General features: G+C 51.1%; 1 protein-coding gene across 3 annotated transcripts in view; it reads right to left on the reverse strand.

Annotated features, from left to right (window-relative positions):
- The window catches only part of Hnf4a (hepatocyte nuclear factor 4 alpha), a 61,806-nt gene that overhangs the window by 15,749 nt on the left and 31,910 nt on the right, over positions 1–14,147 (reverse strand). Inside the window, exons 1-3 of one of the 3 annotated variants that reach the window (XM_038329824.1) lie at positions 9,222–9,460; positions 5,168–5,342; positions 4,141–4,235 (exon numbers count right to left, since the gene is read on the reverse strand). In XM_038329824.1, coding sequence (XP_038185752.1) covers positions 4,141–4,235; positions 5,168–5,342; positions 9,222–9,336 — 385 coding nt within the window. In that variant the 5' untranslated portion in view covers positions 9,337–9,460. Of the gene's footprint in view, positions 1–4,140; positions 4,236–5,167; positions 5,343–9,221; positions 9,461–14,147 lie in introns of those variants that run through there. The other 2 variants (XM_038329823.1, XM_038329825.1) reach the window with 2 other exon arrangements.

A 14,147-nucleotide genomic window follows, 5' to 3' on the forward strand; every position in this document is an offset into this window, starting at 1 on the left:
CTTCAACTTCTTCTTGATTTCAGAATGCTGAAATCTAGAGTCGGGCATAGTGGTTCATGCCTGTAATCCCAGCATTTGGGGAGCTGAGGCAGGAGGATATGCCAGCTTGGAGTTTAGACGTAGGGGCCTGGAAAGAAGGCTTGGTTGATGAGAGAACGTATCACGTTTACAGAATGAAAGTTTGGTTCCCAGCACCCACACCATGTAGCTCACAACCATCTGTAAGTCCAGCATCAAAAGAGCTAAAGCTTTCTTCTGCCTTCTGAGTGTGCCCTCGCGTGCAAGTGCACTCACATGCTCGAGTGCACACCCCCCCACACACATACACACAATAATAATAATAATAGTAACGAATATAAAAAAGAAAAGGAAAGAAAAAAGCGAGACTTTGCCACAAAAACCCAGAAACAGAGAAGTCAGGCGGCGTAGGACAGAGACCCTGAGGTGGACAAGTTCCCCCCACTACACTGATTGTACCAGCCTGCCACACCCTCCCTGGCAACCCAGCCTGCCCTGTCGCCTGCCCCCACTGGGCGCTGTGGGGAGGCGGGCGGAATGAAAGACCGCTGTCAGCAGCTGTGCAGAGAGCTCCTCAAGGTTGGCCTGGCCTTATCAGCACCCAAGCGAGCTCAGTCACGGAATGATGTTTTCCTAATGTTTGCGCAGTATTAGCGGGGTCGGGGACCTAATGTAACTTCCATTGAATATTAACCGACAGGACGGGGTGGAGAGGACTTGAGCCTGTCTTCCTAGAGAACCCTGGGTCGGCCCTGGGGGCTGAGCTGGGCTCGTGAGGAAGATCTTACAGGGTGGGCCATGCTGTCCTGTACTTCTTGGCCTGTCTCTGGCCTGGCTTTCTGCTGCCAGAGGGTGGGCCCTTTAGTCCTGGGACCAAGAGCCAAGGTTGGGCAGGCATCCCTCTCTGTAACTTTAGTCACAGGACAGAATTTTCCACCGTTTGCTTGTTCACGAACACCCCCAGGCTCCCCCACCCGCAGTCTTTGCCCTCCAGGGAAGCCCCTTGTGGGCTCTGTGGCATCACCTCTGCCCAGGCAGGACTCCTGGGCCTGTAAGATTGGAAGCTCTTCTCTGCTATGCCAGGAGGTTTCAGTCACCAAGAACAGAATGTGCCACCCTAAACAGATCTTTCCCAGCTTCAACCCAGAGAGCGTGAAGGCTTCATTCTCAATCTTTGGTCCTAATCTTCGCCCCACCCCGGCCCATCGTATCACCTCTCTTGCCTCAGTTTCCCCACCTGAGAATCAGGTAGATCTTCCTTTACTATCCCTAGCTGCTCTGGAAGCCCTGTTTCCAGCTCCCTTTCTGGTCCTCGAGAACTTTAGGGTGTCAGTCCCCAAGTCCATGTGCAGGAGAGGTCGACAGGAAAATACAGGAAAATAAGTGAAAAGATGTCTCTAGACACCCGGTCAGTGGCTTTGGGATCTTTCCATCAAGCCCAGGAAAGGTTCTGGGACTGCTAAGACTTGGGCAGAATGAGCAATAGCCTTCCTAGAGCTTGCCCATGGTGGCTCAGAATGCTTTGCTTTGCTCTCCTGGTTTAACTTATACCTCACAATCCCTCGATAATGCAGGTGTGTGTATGTATACACACACACACACACATATGCATACACACATGCAAACACACATGTAGGCACTCAACAGGAGCATTTACTGACTGGACTCTCTGTCAGTGACTCATTGGCTCTCCTGTCCTCCTGGCAGAAAGGCTAGTTATTTCCCACCTAGTTATTTCCCAGCCCAAGAAGCAAACCGTTCAATTCAAGGCTGAGTAAGCTAAGACTGGATAGGGTGGGATTTCTCTTCTCCCAGGAGCTGGAATCTAGGTTCACTTGGATCTGTGGATGCCAGGGACAAGTAGAGCCCAGAGGGGCTGGAAGCCTCCCTCAGTTTCCACCCCCCCCCCCGAAACTGTTTAACAAAAGACACATGACACATGACCGCATGCAGACTTACTAGCTAGCCACCTGCCCCGTTGGACTGCCTGCCTTTCTCCCACACACTGACCATTCTATAGGAGAGAAGCATTCTCAAGCACAATGTCCTATGGGCACTTGTGCTTAGGAACACGGAATCGCCAGTTATCAGAACTGAAGACCATGTGGTCCTTAGTCATTCATCTGGTCTCCAACATTCACACATGTGCCGCAGTCCTTCCACAAAGCAGTCCTCAATGAGAAGATGATGTGAGCCAGGGAGCAACATGCCCATGGGCCCCTAAAAGCCCCCACTCCCATGTCAGGGAAGCAGAGATCTGCCAGCATACAGTGTACATAGTAGGATCTTGGGCTCTAATTTTCCAGCAAAACTCCTGAATTTGCACTGAGGACCTGCAAGGACCCTTCTGAGGGACAGGCAGTCAGAAGAATCTCGGAACGGGAGAGAAGAGGCTGGGAAGGGGGGCTGTCATGCTTAGCCTGCCTTCCATCTTGCTCAGCCCAGTATGGGCTGGATCCCGGGATGTGTGTGTGTGCACGCGTGCACGTGTGTGCGTGTGTGTGTGTGTGTGTATGCACGTGTGTGTGTGTGTGTTCCCAGAGGGCTAGACTTAGGGTCTGGCCAGAAGAATACGGTAAGTAGAAGTCAGCTGGGAAAAGTGAGTTGAGAGAAGGGAAGAGACTTGAAAATGAACTCAAGTTATTTAGAAAAAAAGTTTAAAGTTTTTTTTAATTTGTGAGCTTAAGAGGAAAATAGTCCTCCCTCCCTCCCTCTCTCTCTCTCTCTCTCTCTCTCTCTCTCTCTCTCTCTCTCTCTCTCTCTCTCTCTCTCCCTCCCTCCCTCCCTCCCCCCCTCTCCCCCCCCCCCCGTAGGCTGGGCTGGCCCAGAGCCCTGCATGTTTACCAGGCATTGGCTCTACTACCATGCTACAGCACTGGCCACTGAAAACAATGTGCAAATGAGGCCTGGCGGGCACCATGTGGGGCACAGTGTGGGGCACAGTGTGGGACACAGCATAGGGCATAGTGTAGGGCACAGTGTGGGGCACGGTGTAGGGCACAGTGTAGGGCACAGTGTGGGGCACAGCATAGGGCACCATGTGGAGCACAGTGTAGGGCACAGTGTGGGGCACAGCATAGGGCACCATGTGGAGCACAGTGTAGGGCACAGTGTAGGGCATAGCATAGGGCACAGTGTAGGGCACAGTGTAGGGCATAGCATAGGGCACAGCGTGGGGCACAGTGTGGGGCACAGCGTAGGACACAGCGTGGAGCACAGTGTGGGGCACAGTGTTGGACACAGTGTGGGGCACAGTGTGGGACACAGCGTGGGGCATAGTGAGGGACACAGTGTGGGGCACAGTGTGGGACACAGCGCAGGGCACAGCATAGGGCACAGCGTAGGACACAGTGTGGGGCACAGTGTAGGACACAGCGCGGGACACAGTGTGGGGCACTGTGTGAGCAGCACTGAGGTGTCCAAACAACATGAGGCTGGGGTTGGGGCCTCTGCTCTTCCACTGCCGTGGGGACTTCAGCAAGGTGGCTAACTGCTGTAAAAGGGGGACAGTTCCCTCTGCTGTAAAAGGGGGACAGTGTTCATTCCAGCCTCCCAGAACTGTCACAGGAAAGAAAGAGGAAGAGTCATTGGAGGAAGAGCCAGTTCCTGTCTGACGGCAGGAGCTGGCTGTGTGTGGGACCTCATCCCACTGTTTGGAAGGGGAAAATCTAGAGATTGCCTGACATCTAGGAATGAGAACTAAGGGACTGGGGTGCTTGTCCTTGGACAGGATGCCCAGAGTAGGGTCCTCTGGTCATATTTATGAAGCCTTGGTAGTCAACGCTTAGGTGTTGGCCATGTGGTGTTCTATGTTTTTCTTAATGCTCGCGGTATCCATTAGAGAACGCGCCCATCTTAGCTGCCTCATGGTGGCACAGGAAGACTCAGTGGCAGTTGCTGGGAGCTGAAGTGAGTGAGTGGGAGCTTTATCTCTGAATCTTTCTCAAGACCAAGCCCAGCCACTCCCTGTGGTCAGATCTCCAGGCCCTCCCTCCTCTCAGCCATTAGCCAGTCATCCCAGGGCCTGTCACAGAGCCATAAAGGAGGGCTGGAGCTGTAAATGCCGGGTTGGTTGGAGCCGGGGTGCAGGTGGGGCAGGGTGTAGGGAGTGCGGAGGCTCACCTTCCTTCTTCATGCCAGCCCGGAAGCACTTCTTGAGTCTGCAGTAGCGGCACTGGTTCCTCTTGTCTTTGTCCACTACGCACTGCCGACTAAACCTGGAGAGGAGAGGGTGTCGGATGGTGGGATGGAGAAGACGCAGGCTCCCCCTCTTAGGGCAGAATGAGGACCCCGGCTGCTTCTGACCCTGGCCCAGCTCCCTCCTTGCTCCATCTCTGCATCCCATAAGTTCTAATGTTAACCCATCAGAAGCCAGAGGGGTCTATGGACTGTCTGGAAGTCCAGTTTGTCCCACTCAATGTAGGAAACTGAAGTCCAGAAAGGTGATAGGTGGCTTGGATCACTCAGCAGAGCTGAGTTGGGAACTTTAGTCTCTTGGATACCAGAGCATAGATATTTTCACCATATCCTATGAGAGTGTATAGCCCATAGCAGGCTGCTGGCTATGGCTTGGAGTCAATAGTTGGCTCACGAAAGGGAAAGGCAAGGTTATGGGGGGAATATGGGTTTCAACATGGACTCCATCACTCATTCAAGTTGAATGACCTCAGCTAAATTTCTAGCTATCCAAGACATAGCTTCCTCATCTACAAAATGAGGACAATAATTGTGACCACCTCAGAAGGGCATGGACAGGTGACAATGAGATATTACAGGTTTGGCATGGGACAACGGATGCCCAGGCAACCACTGCTACCATTTTACTGTTGCTATCCAAAATGAAAGATGCCTTTGACAGAGGGAGTTTTTAGAATGTTGGGGGAACCCCATGGATAAGTGGAAAGGCTTAGGGCCAATGCCTTGTTGGAACCTAGAAAAAACAGCAGGTTGGAGGGCCGGTCCTATCTTCTCTACGTTTGATAGGCGAGTGCTAAAGTTGCTGCTCCCACCTGGATCCACAGATGCTAAGAAAACAGACCAACTTTGAAGGTCTGGAAGGGCAGGTGCCTCAAGAGGGACCCTGGAGGGCGTGAATCCCAACACACCCATATCCCAGCTGAGTAAGTCGAGGCCTAAGCCGGCTGCTCACCTGCAGGAGTACATGTGGTTCTTCCTCACGCTTCTCCTGAAGAATCCCTTGCAGCCGTCACAGCTTGAGGCTCCGTAGTGTTTGCCTGTGGCCCGGTCTCCACAGATGGCACAGAGGGCACTGACGCCCAAACTGTTGGATGAGTTGAGGTTGGCGCCTTCAGATGGGGATGTGTCTGCACCAACAGAGAGCGAATGAGAACCCAAGGGGGACAGAGAGTGAAGTGGGGAGAGAGTCTAAGACTTAAAGTGGGCTCTCCAGAGCTGGGGGGGGGGGCTACGCCGGCTCCATCCTTCCGCTCTCAGAGTCAGTTGGTTTTGGGGGGTCTCAGTTTCCAGTCTGTAAACCAGAACCACTTGTACTGCTGGTCTCCTGGGCACCTGCAAGGACTTGCTCTCCGCAAAGCTTCCTCAGGAAGGAGTGAAACTGGACCACCATGTAGCCGCTTACAGACTCCTGGTTGGGAGCTTCGGAAGGGTCAGCGACTCCCCCAGCCTCTTCCTCATCAGGAGAAAGAGAACAGGGGAACCCGAGTTTAGCCTCAGACTCTGTGAACCCTTCCAAGGAGGGGAAAGGTATACCTGAGAGCATCCTTTGCCTTTGGCTGGGTGCTGACAGGGGTCTGGGTGGACGTGGAGCCATCTTTATTTACCACAGATTAGAAGCTATCGCTCGGTAAGAGTGTGAGGAGGGCACTCAAGACCTCCAGCAACGGAGGTTTCAGTTTGTGTGCCAAGAACCGGGGGCGTTTGTACCCGTACTACCCCTAGCTAACTTCTGGTCTTGGGCCAGCTCCTTTTCCCAGCCTCAATTTCCCCAACTACCAAAGGAATCAGTTTAACTGGTTTGGTTGGTTTTAGATTAAAGAGGAAAAAAAAAGTCAACAGGTTTCTCTTTATCTAAAGGCAAATCTTCCATCACAGATCAGTTCTTTAGGAAATCTCTTCACTGGAGATGTAAAAACAGGAGGATCAAGAGTTCAAGGCCAGCCTCGGTGACTTAGTAAGTTCGAGTTTAGTCTGGGCTACTTGAGACATTGTCCCGGAAAAAAAATAAAAATCACCCTTAGGAGATAATAAACTCTATAATAATTCTCCCAAAACAAAAGTGCAGGCACGTTCACAACACACACACACACACACACACACACACACACACACACACCACACACAGGAGGGGGCCTTTCCATAGAGACTGCATATGACCTTGGATTCCTAAGGGAATGGCCTATTGCAAATGGGAGAGGGATGTGGGGTGACAAAGCATAGACCCTGCAGTCTTGCAGCATATGATCAGATCCCTTTTGGTCTTGTAGCACTGGGTTATTTCTTGTCGTTGCCTCCCCCACTTGTCATATGGAGCATAGTCATCTCCCCGAGGTGTTTATAGGTTCAGTAAGTCTGCGGGAAGTGCTTGGCATTCAGTAGGTTCTAGAACTAAATGCTTCTCTGCAGAAGAGAACGCTCCCAGCAGGCGTCTTGCAGCTCTTTCTCATTTCTGCTGTCTCCTGGCTGAACCCTTCCTAGGACTCCTGAATGTCCAGAGTGGAGCCCCCTGCAGCTGGTGAATTATTCCCAAGGCAGGGATAATTGTTAAGCTTCATTGGTGCCCTTTCTCCCACAGCCTCTCCTCCCTCGACCCCCGGGGAGAGCTGAGCCCGCAACTCGGGCAGAGGCTGGCAAATGTCCTTTTGCTGGGCAGCCTGGGTTGGGCATAATTAGCCGGATCATCTCCCCTGCGGTCAGCAGGCTATTTCCATTGCCCATTTAAGAAGACAGAGGGTCAGAGAGGAAAGGGACTTGCCCAGTGTCGTTTACACGGCTGCCAGGCAGAGGGGCAGGGTTTATGGGGTGGTGTGCTGTGTTCAGCCATGCTGGCCATGCTTGGGTATCTGTGAAGACCCTTCTGCTGTTTCTGAATTGAGGATGGAAGGCGGGAGCAGTTATTCTTAGAACCTTCTAACCATCAGCTCAGGATGAAGCCCATTCACTTTGGAAGACAACCTCTTATAACCAGACTCCCAGACCTCTGTGAACTTCGGCAGGGCATACAGACTCCTTCCATCGTATACAGAGTCCTAGAGGACAAACATGTTGGGGCCAGGACCAAACACCAAGAGAAGCTCTTGTATAATTTATAGTATGTGCTACCTATCTCCATTTTACAGATAAGGAAACTGAGGCTGGGGAGGAAGAGTTTTTCCAGAGCTGGGGGTGACCGATGTGTCCTCAGGACACTTAAGGGCTTGCCTGCAGGTGCAGACTGAAGGTCCTGTGTGGTGGCCAGGAGTGTGACAGTATGTACTGTTCCTGAGGGGTCACATGATACTATCTCAGGGCAGAAGCAACGTATTCACTACTTCAGTATGTTTCTCCCTGAGCACCTCCTCTGAAGCATCCATCCTTCAAAAGCTTTCGGCCAACAGGGCTAGGGTAAAGGAACACATTTTTATACTGCACAAGAGACAAAGGAGGAGGTGGTGTGCCCAAGATCACACCGTACACGGCAAGAGGTACTAGGGGAGGCAGTTGGGGGACTGACCATGGACAGAGCCCACATGATGCCTCTTCTTTCCAGGCAGATTGAGAGAACAGCTTTCCAGGCCTAAGCCTTCTAGTGTCAGAGCCATGGATGAAAGGTGGTAGCAGGCCAGCCCCAGCCAAGTGCCTTCTCTCCAGGGCTAGTCTAGAAGCTGGTTCCCTCCTATCCAGGCGCTTACCAGCCCCCTTCCACCCCCACTCCCAGCCAGGAAGTCTACCTTCTCATTCCCTGGCAAAGGAAAACCATCACCCCCTCCAGACATATTCTCAGTGATTCTGGAGCAGATGTTTGAGCCGGAGTGACACACACCGACAACAGAATCAGCTCAGAGACAAACACACAGGCTGCTGATGTGACTCCCAATGTCTGGTACACAGCAATAATTAAGACCCTCACAACAAACCCATGCTATTTTGGGAGGCTGGAGTATAGGCTCCCAAGTTCCAGGCCAGTCTGGGAATATGTTCTAAAGTTTCAGGCTAGCTCAGGAACGTATACTCCGCATAAAACCAATAAAGCAAAACGAAAAGAAAACCAAGTCCCGTATGGTGGCACACCCTTTAATCCCAGGATTGGTGAGGCAGAGGTGGTGAGATCGCTATGGTTTTGAAGCCAGTCTGGTCTAGGTAGTGAGTTTCAGAACAACCAGAGCTACGTAAAGACCCTGTCTCAAAATAAAATAAAACAAACAAACCCCCATGCAACGGAGCGACACAATTGTGTACATCAGAGAGCGCTGCTGTGTGCACATGCGCATATGCAAAGTGCCACCCAGGGCCACCAGGCAGGAAGCACAGAGTATGTCCACCAATCCACAAACATGTTACAGGCCCGTGACACACATTCACAGACACTATACATAAACACAGATACACAAGCAAGAAAAACGGATGCCCCTGGAGATATAACCACAGAGTATTCAACAAACTTGAAGCCAGGACACAAACTTAAAAAGGGAACAGACTCACTGCTGGGTTCTTGTGTTTGCCATGCTACTCATACACTAACATGGACACCTAGGGCTATGCATGTAGAACTCACGGCTGTGCCGGCTTTCTAGCTAGGAAGCCTGAGAATTCCACTCCCTTGGTCGCCCCTGAACTCCAGTTTCCCTGAAATATAGCTATGCCTCCGGTCCCCATCTCTAGGAACAGGACAGGGCTTTTGTTGCTTGCTCATATGCCCGGGGGCCTGAAGATGGACCACGTCGGGTGGGATTTCTGCAGTCACCCCGAGGAAGCTCACCATCACGGCCTATTGTTGTAACGTGGTGAGGAAGGCAGCCTGAGATCCCAGGGCCTAACTAGGGAAGATCTGGGAAACGTTTCTGTCGGAAATCCACCTCTGCAGGCCTCTCTCACCCAGAATGCCTCTGGCCACAGTACGTGGGTCCACTTGCTTCACCTGGCAATACCTGTACGAGCCTATAGGACCAACCTACAATTTTCTGTATTTCTCCTCCCATCCCAAAGTCCAGTGCCAAAGATTTACTCCATACCTGGGCACAACCTACCGTTGGCCATGGTCAACACCTGCACATTTTCAAACTCCAGGGTGGTGTAGGCTGGGTCCAGAGCGGCACTGTAGTCGGCCATATCCATGTCGACGAGGGTTTTAGAGAGTCGCATTCTCCCCTACCCACGGCTCAGCCCCCTGTCCTGCCCTGCCCAGGATGCCACCCAAGCCCCTGGGCTGAGCCCCAGCCCCCGTCCCCGCCCTCTCCCTGCCTCCTCCCAGGTCCCTTCTCTGCCTTCCTCTGTTTCAAACTGTCCTCTGGGAGACTCAGCCTGGCGCCCTGGCCTAGCCTCTGCAGAGGGTGGAGGCTCTGTGGGGAGGAGTGGGGGTTAATGGTTAATCACCCCCGTTGCTGGGTAGGCTGGGTGGAGCCATGGGGATTTGGCTGTTTGTTGGTTTCTGACTGACACCTGGGGTGCTAATTACAACTGTTGGGCCCCAGGTCATTAATATTCAGTTACCAATCTTCCAAGGCAGGGACTGGACAGGGCTGGCATTTGTCAAACCCTTACCTCAGCAGCCCCAAGCCAAGTTGGGTATCTCAGCTGACACACTTAGACACTGATATGTCTATCTTCATCCAACCACTTCCCAAATCATTGACTTCCATCCTCGGTGCTATGACTGAGATAAAGCTGTCCCAATGTCCTTGAACTGGGAATCTGGACCCCAGACCCACCCTGGACCTTTTGGATCCTTGCTGAAGAAAACTCTTCGGGTTCCATTCTGAGTTCTCACCTGCCCTGGGAGTCTCCTGGACCCACCTACGGGTCCCTTCCTTGATCCCTGACAGCTCCCGGATGCTCCAGCTGGACCAGATGCCAGGGATGGCCCGCTGTCACACTGAATGCTTCTACAGCCCCCACCCTTCCCAAGCCAGGCACAATCAAGATCTGCAGGCCCTCAGACCTAGGCTTACACTCAGGCATCTACCACCTGCTAACTATGACTCTAGGTAAAGGGTTCTCCTTCCAAGCCTTGGTTTCCCTCTCTATCAAATCTTCAGTCAATCTGAAGGGATCGTTTGGGCATTACATGAGACCTAAAAATAACTGTTAAGGTACACAGGCCGGTGCCTTACGCCCAGCCCATCATTTTCTGCTATGTAGCCAAGGCAGTGCTCAAATTCTTGACACTCCTGCTTCACCTCCCAAGAGCCAGAATTAAGAGGAATGTGCCACTATGCCCAACTAATTCCTCTTTTCATTTTGTGTCCCTTTTCTGCCACCCTGTTTCTCTCTGTCCCTCTCTTCCATTTGGGGTGGGCTTCATGGATATACCCCTGTACAGTCACAGGGAGTTCTATGCTCAGAATGTCCTCTGCACGTCTCAAGACTTGTTCCAGCCTTTAAATTTCATTTTTTAGATTAAAAAATAATGATCTGTATGAATGTTTTGCCAACATGTATGTCTGTGCACTGCATGCATGCCTGGTGCCTGTGGAGGCCAGAAGAGGGTGTTTGGACCCCGCAGGAACTGGAGTTACAGACAGTTGCAAGCCACCATGTGGGTGCTGGGAATTGAACTCCAGTCCTCTAGAAGAGTAGCCAATGCTTTTAACTGCTGAACTGTCTCTCAGTCCTATATCCCCACCCCGCCCCCACTTTTTTAGCCTTTAAAGGCTTTTTTCTTTACATTTTCATCTTATTGACCACATCCTTTATGAGGGTTGACTAGGAGCTCGGTGCACCTGTTCCCTCGTACTTGTTTTGTTTTGAGTTTGAACAATTATGCAATCTCCCTGTGTGTTCTTCTCTGCTGACCTTTTTTTTTTTTTTTCGAGACAGGGTTTCTCTATGTAATAACTCTGACTGTCCTGGAACTTGCTCTGTGGATCAGGCTGGCCTTGAACTCGCAGAGATCCACCTGCCTCTGCCTCCCCAATGCTGAGATCAAAGGCGTGCGCCACCGCTGCCACTGCCTCTGCTAACATTTTCCAGACTCCCACACTTAGCTGGGGAGAGAGAGTCAGTAAGGGTTGAGAGCGAAGGCAGCAGCTTTGAACGCTTCAGGGTCTGCTTGAAAGAGCCACTCAGATGGCACGGTAACAACACAGAACAGGAATGAGAGGCAGAGCCTGCTTAGGAATGAGTGAGTGGGCCAGAAAAGTGAGTGACTAGGAGACCAGGTAATTAGTGTCTGAGCTGATCGAATGAGTGAGATTCATGAGTGTGCAAAAGGGTAGAGGAATGAGCAAGTGAGCCAGGGAATGGGTGTGTGAGTTAGAGAGCGGGCGAGGACATGCGCCTTTGCACCACATTGGCGCAGCCACTAGAAGCCGCCTTTCTGCACTGCATGGCTTCATTACGCCCCTTCCATCTTGTCCCTAGAGACAAGATGGTGGGAAAGAGTGTGGGAGGCAGTTGTGAGGAAGAGATATTAGGATGGAGGGGAGGGGGGAGTGCCCTACGTTTAGAAACTATACCTGTCAGCCTGTAAGTTGGCTCAGCAGGTAGAGCACTTGCCTTGCACTCTTGCTGATCTGCGTTTGATCCCCGGCACGCCCTGTTTCTGTCATGTACACGTTCACATGATCAGAAACAAATAGAAACATTTCCTGTCACTATTCACGGAGCATTTTAGTCCACAGCTCTTCTCTGGGCAACTCTCCCTTTCGTTACAGTCAGGGGAGATCCTTGTCTTGTCCTCCACTTCTTGGTTGAAGGGGGAGGAAAGATCGGAACCTGCAGCCCACACCTTGAGATCCTAAAAAGGTCTGATGTTGACTTCAGACACTTTCAGGTCCTTTCCAGTTCCACTTGGCAACATCTGGTCGCAGAGATCTTGGGAGCAGGGCTGGGCTGGGAGGAAGGGAAGACCTGTGAAAGGGCCACCCACAGCTATTCCATGGCATTTAACATGTCTGTCCTACATGTGGCTTGTCGCCAGGAAGAGACACAATTCCATGTTTCTACAAGTGGAATGTGATCGTTAGCAAGTCAGAATTTTATTGGGTTAACGAACCAACAATGGGTCTTTTTATAGATGACAATGTAGAGTCCATTAAATACAGTCTATGATCAACTAGGGTTGGCTGGGCCGCATAGTGTACAGACAGAGATCTATCAAAAGGACAAGGGAGCTCGCATGAGAAGAGCTGCTAGGTATACAAACCATGGCACACATGGCGTGTCACACAGTCCACACCCGTGTCCCACCCTGTCACTACTCACCCACAGCAACCTATCCACCCAGCAATCATAAACTGCATAACTGTCTCATTCAGAATTCCTTCTACCTTCAGCTTATTCTGGGTAATACCCTCCCGGCAACCTTCCTTCACCAGGTAGGCCAGCTCTGTGATCTGACAGTCCTGGAGTCAGGGACAAGCTATTTTGAATCTAGTGTCTCTGTAAAACGGGCCTAGTCTGTGAAGTTTGTTGTTGCTGTTGTCTGGTGATGATTAAGTGAGATCTGTCAGTCACCCGGCTGTCCCTGCTCTTTGTTTCTATAGGTCATGGAGTCCAACGTACGTGGATCAAAACCCATCACCTCAGATTGTGCTTTCGTCAGCTTTGCTTCCAGCGTCAGGAAAATGAAGTGGATCCTTGCCACAGGTGGGTGACTGTAGGCAATAAGTGACCAGGGTGTAAGTCAGTCCTGACGCACAGGTTCTATATTCAGGGACTGACACTTTGGATGGGAAATCCTAGGGGCAAAAGGGTGTCAGAACCGGGCATCATGGACACGTGTGCTATCCCAGCACTTGGAAGGTAGAGGCGAAGAGGATGAGATGTTAAGACCCGCCTGGAATATATGAGGCTTTGTCTCAACAACAGCAGCAGTAACAAAAGGACTGGAGAGGTGGTTTAGCAGGTGCTTGCCTCATGAAACTGCTGGCCTGAGTTCAATTCCTGGAGCCCACAGAAGGAGAGGACCATCTCCTAAAGCAAAGTCATCTGACCTCGACAAGATCGTGCCCACCCCCACCTCACCTATCTCTCTCTCTCTACCCACAAATTAAATATCTTTTATTTAAAAATAACCAAAGGGTTCTGGGGAGATGGCTCAGTGGGTAAAGTGCCTGTTGTACAAGCATGAGGACCTGAGTTCAGATCCCCGGCACCCACATGGGGAACCAGGCATGGTGTTGCCTGTTTCTGATCTCAGTCATAGGAGGCAGACACAGGAGGCTCCCAAGGCTTGCTGTCCAGCCAGCCTAACCAATCAGTGAGCTCTGGGCTCAGTGAAAGACCTTGTCAAGAAACAAAGTGGAAAGTGACAGAAAACACCTGCTGTCAGCTCCACACACACACACACACACACACACACACACACACACACACACACACACACATCCCATACATACATGTGCATGCAACTGAATAAACCACAAACATATGAACACATACATATACCAAAAATTATTATTACCATTGCTGTTACTATTTCTGTATACCTATGTCAACATGTACAAACAGGAGATATTTATTTATTTGATATGGGGTCTACTGTGTTACCCAACCTGGCCTTAAGCTCCTGGGTGCAAGCCATCCCTCTGCCTATGCCTCCTGGGAGTTGGAAGACAGGCAAGCACCACTTGCCTGGCCATTGTACAGATTTGTTTTTCCTTGTCATTACCCCTTAAGTAATTTAACTTAACAACTAAAAACTAGTTATGTAGCACTCCCAAGGTGGCATACATAGCCTGAAGATGCTTAAAAATACAGCGGGCTGTGCACAGGTCGTATGCAAACACAACAGTCATTGATATGAGGTGTTGTTATCAAGTACGTGTGGATTTGGATATCTGAGGAGGATTCTGGAACCTCCCTCATGGATGCCCAGGGATACAACGTACAACAGTAGTGATTGTCATCCATGGTTGGAGACTCCTGGCTCCACTGGCCACATAATCTTTGAGACTCAGAACCCCTACTCTGGGGAACTCCTAGGTAGGGCATTTTTCAGCCTGGATATCTTC

The sequence above is a fragment of the Arvicola amphibius genome, chromosome 5 (assembly GCF_903992535.2).
Source record: "Arvicola amphibius chromosome 5, mArvAmp1.2, whole genome shotgun sequence".
NCBI lineage: Eukaryota > Metazoa > Chordata > Mammalia > Rodentia > Cricetidae > Arvicola > Arvicola amphibius.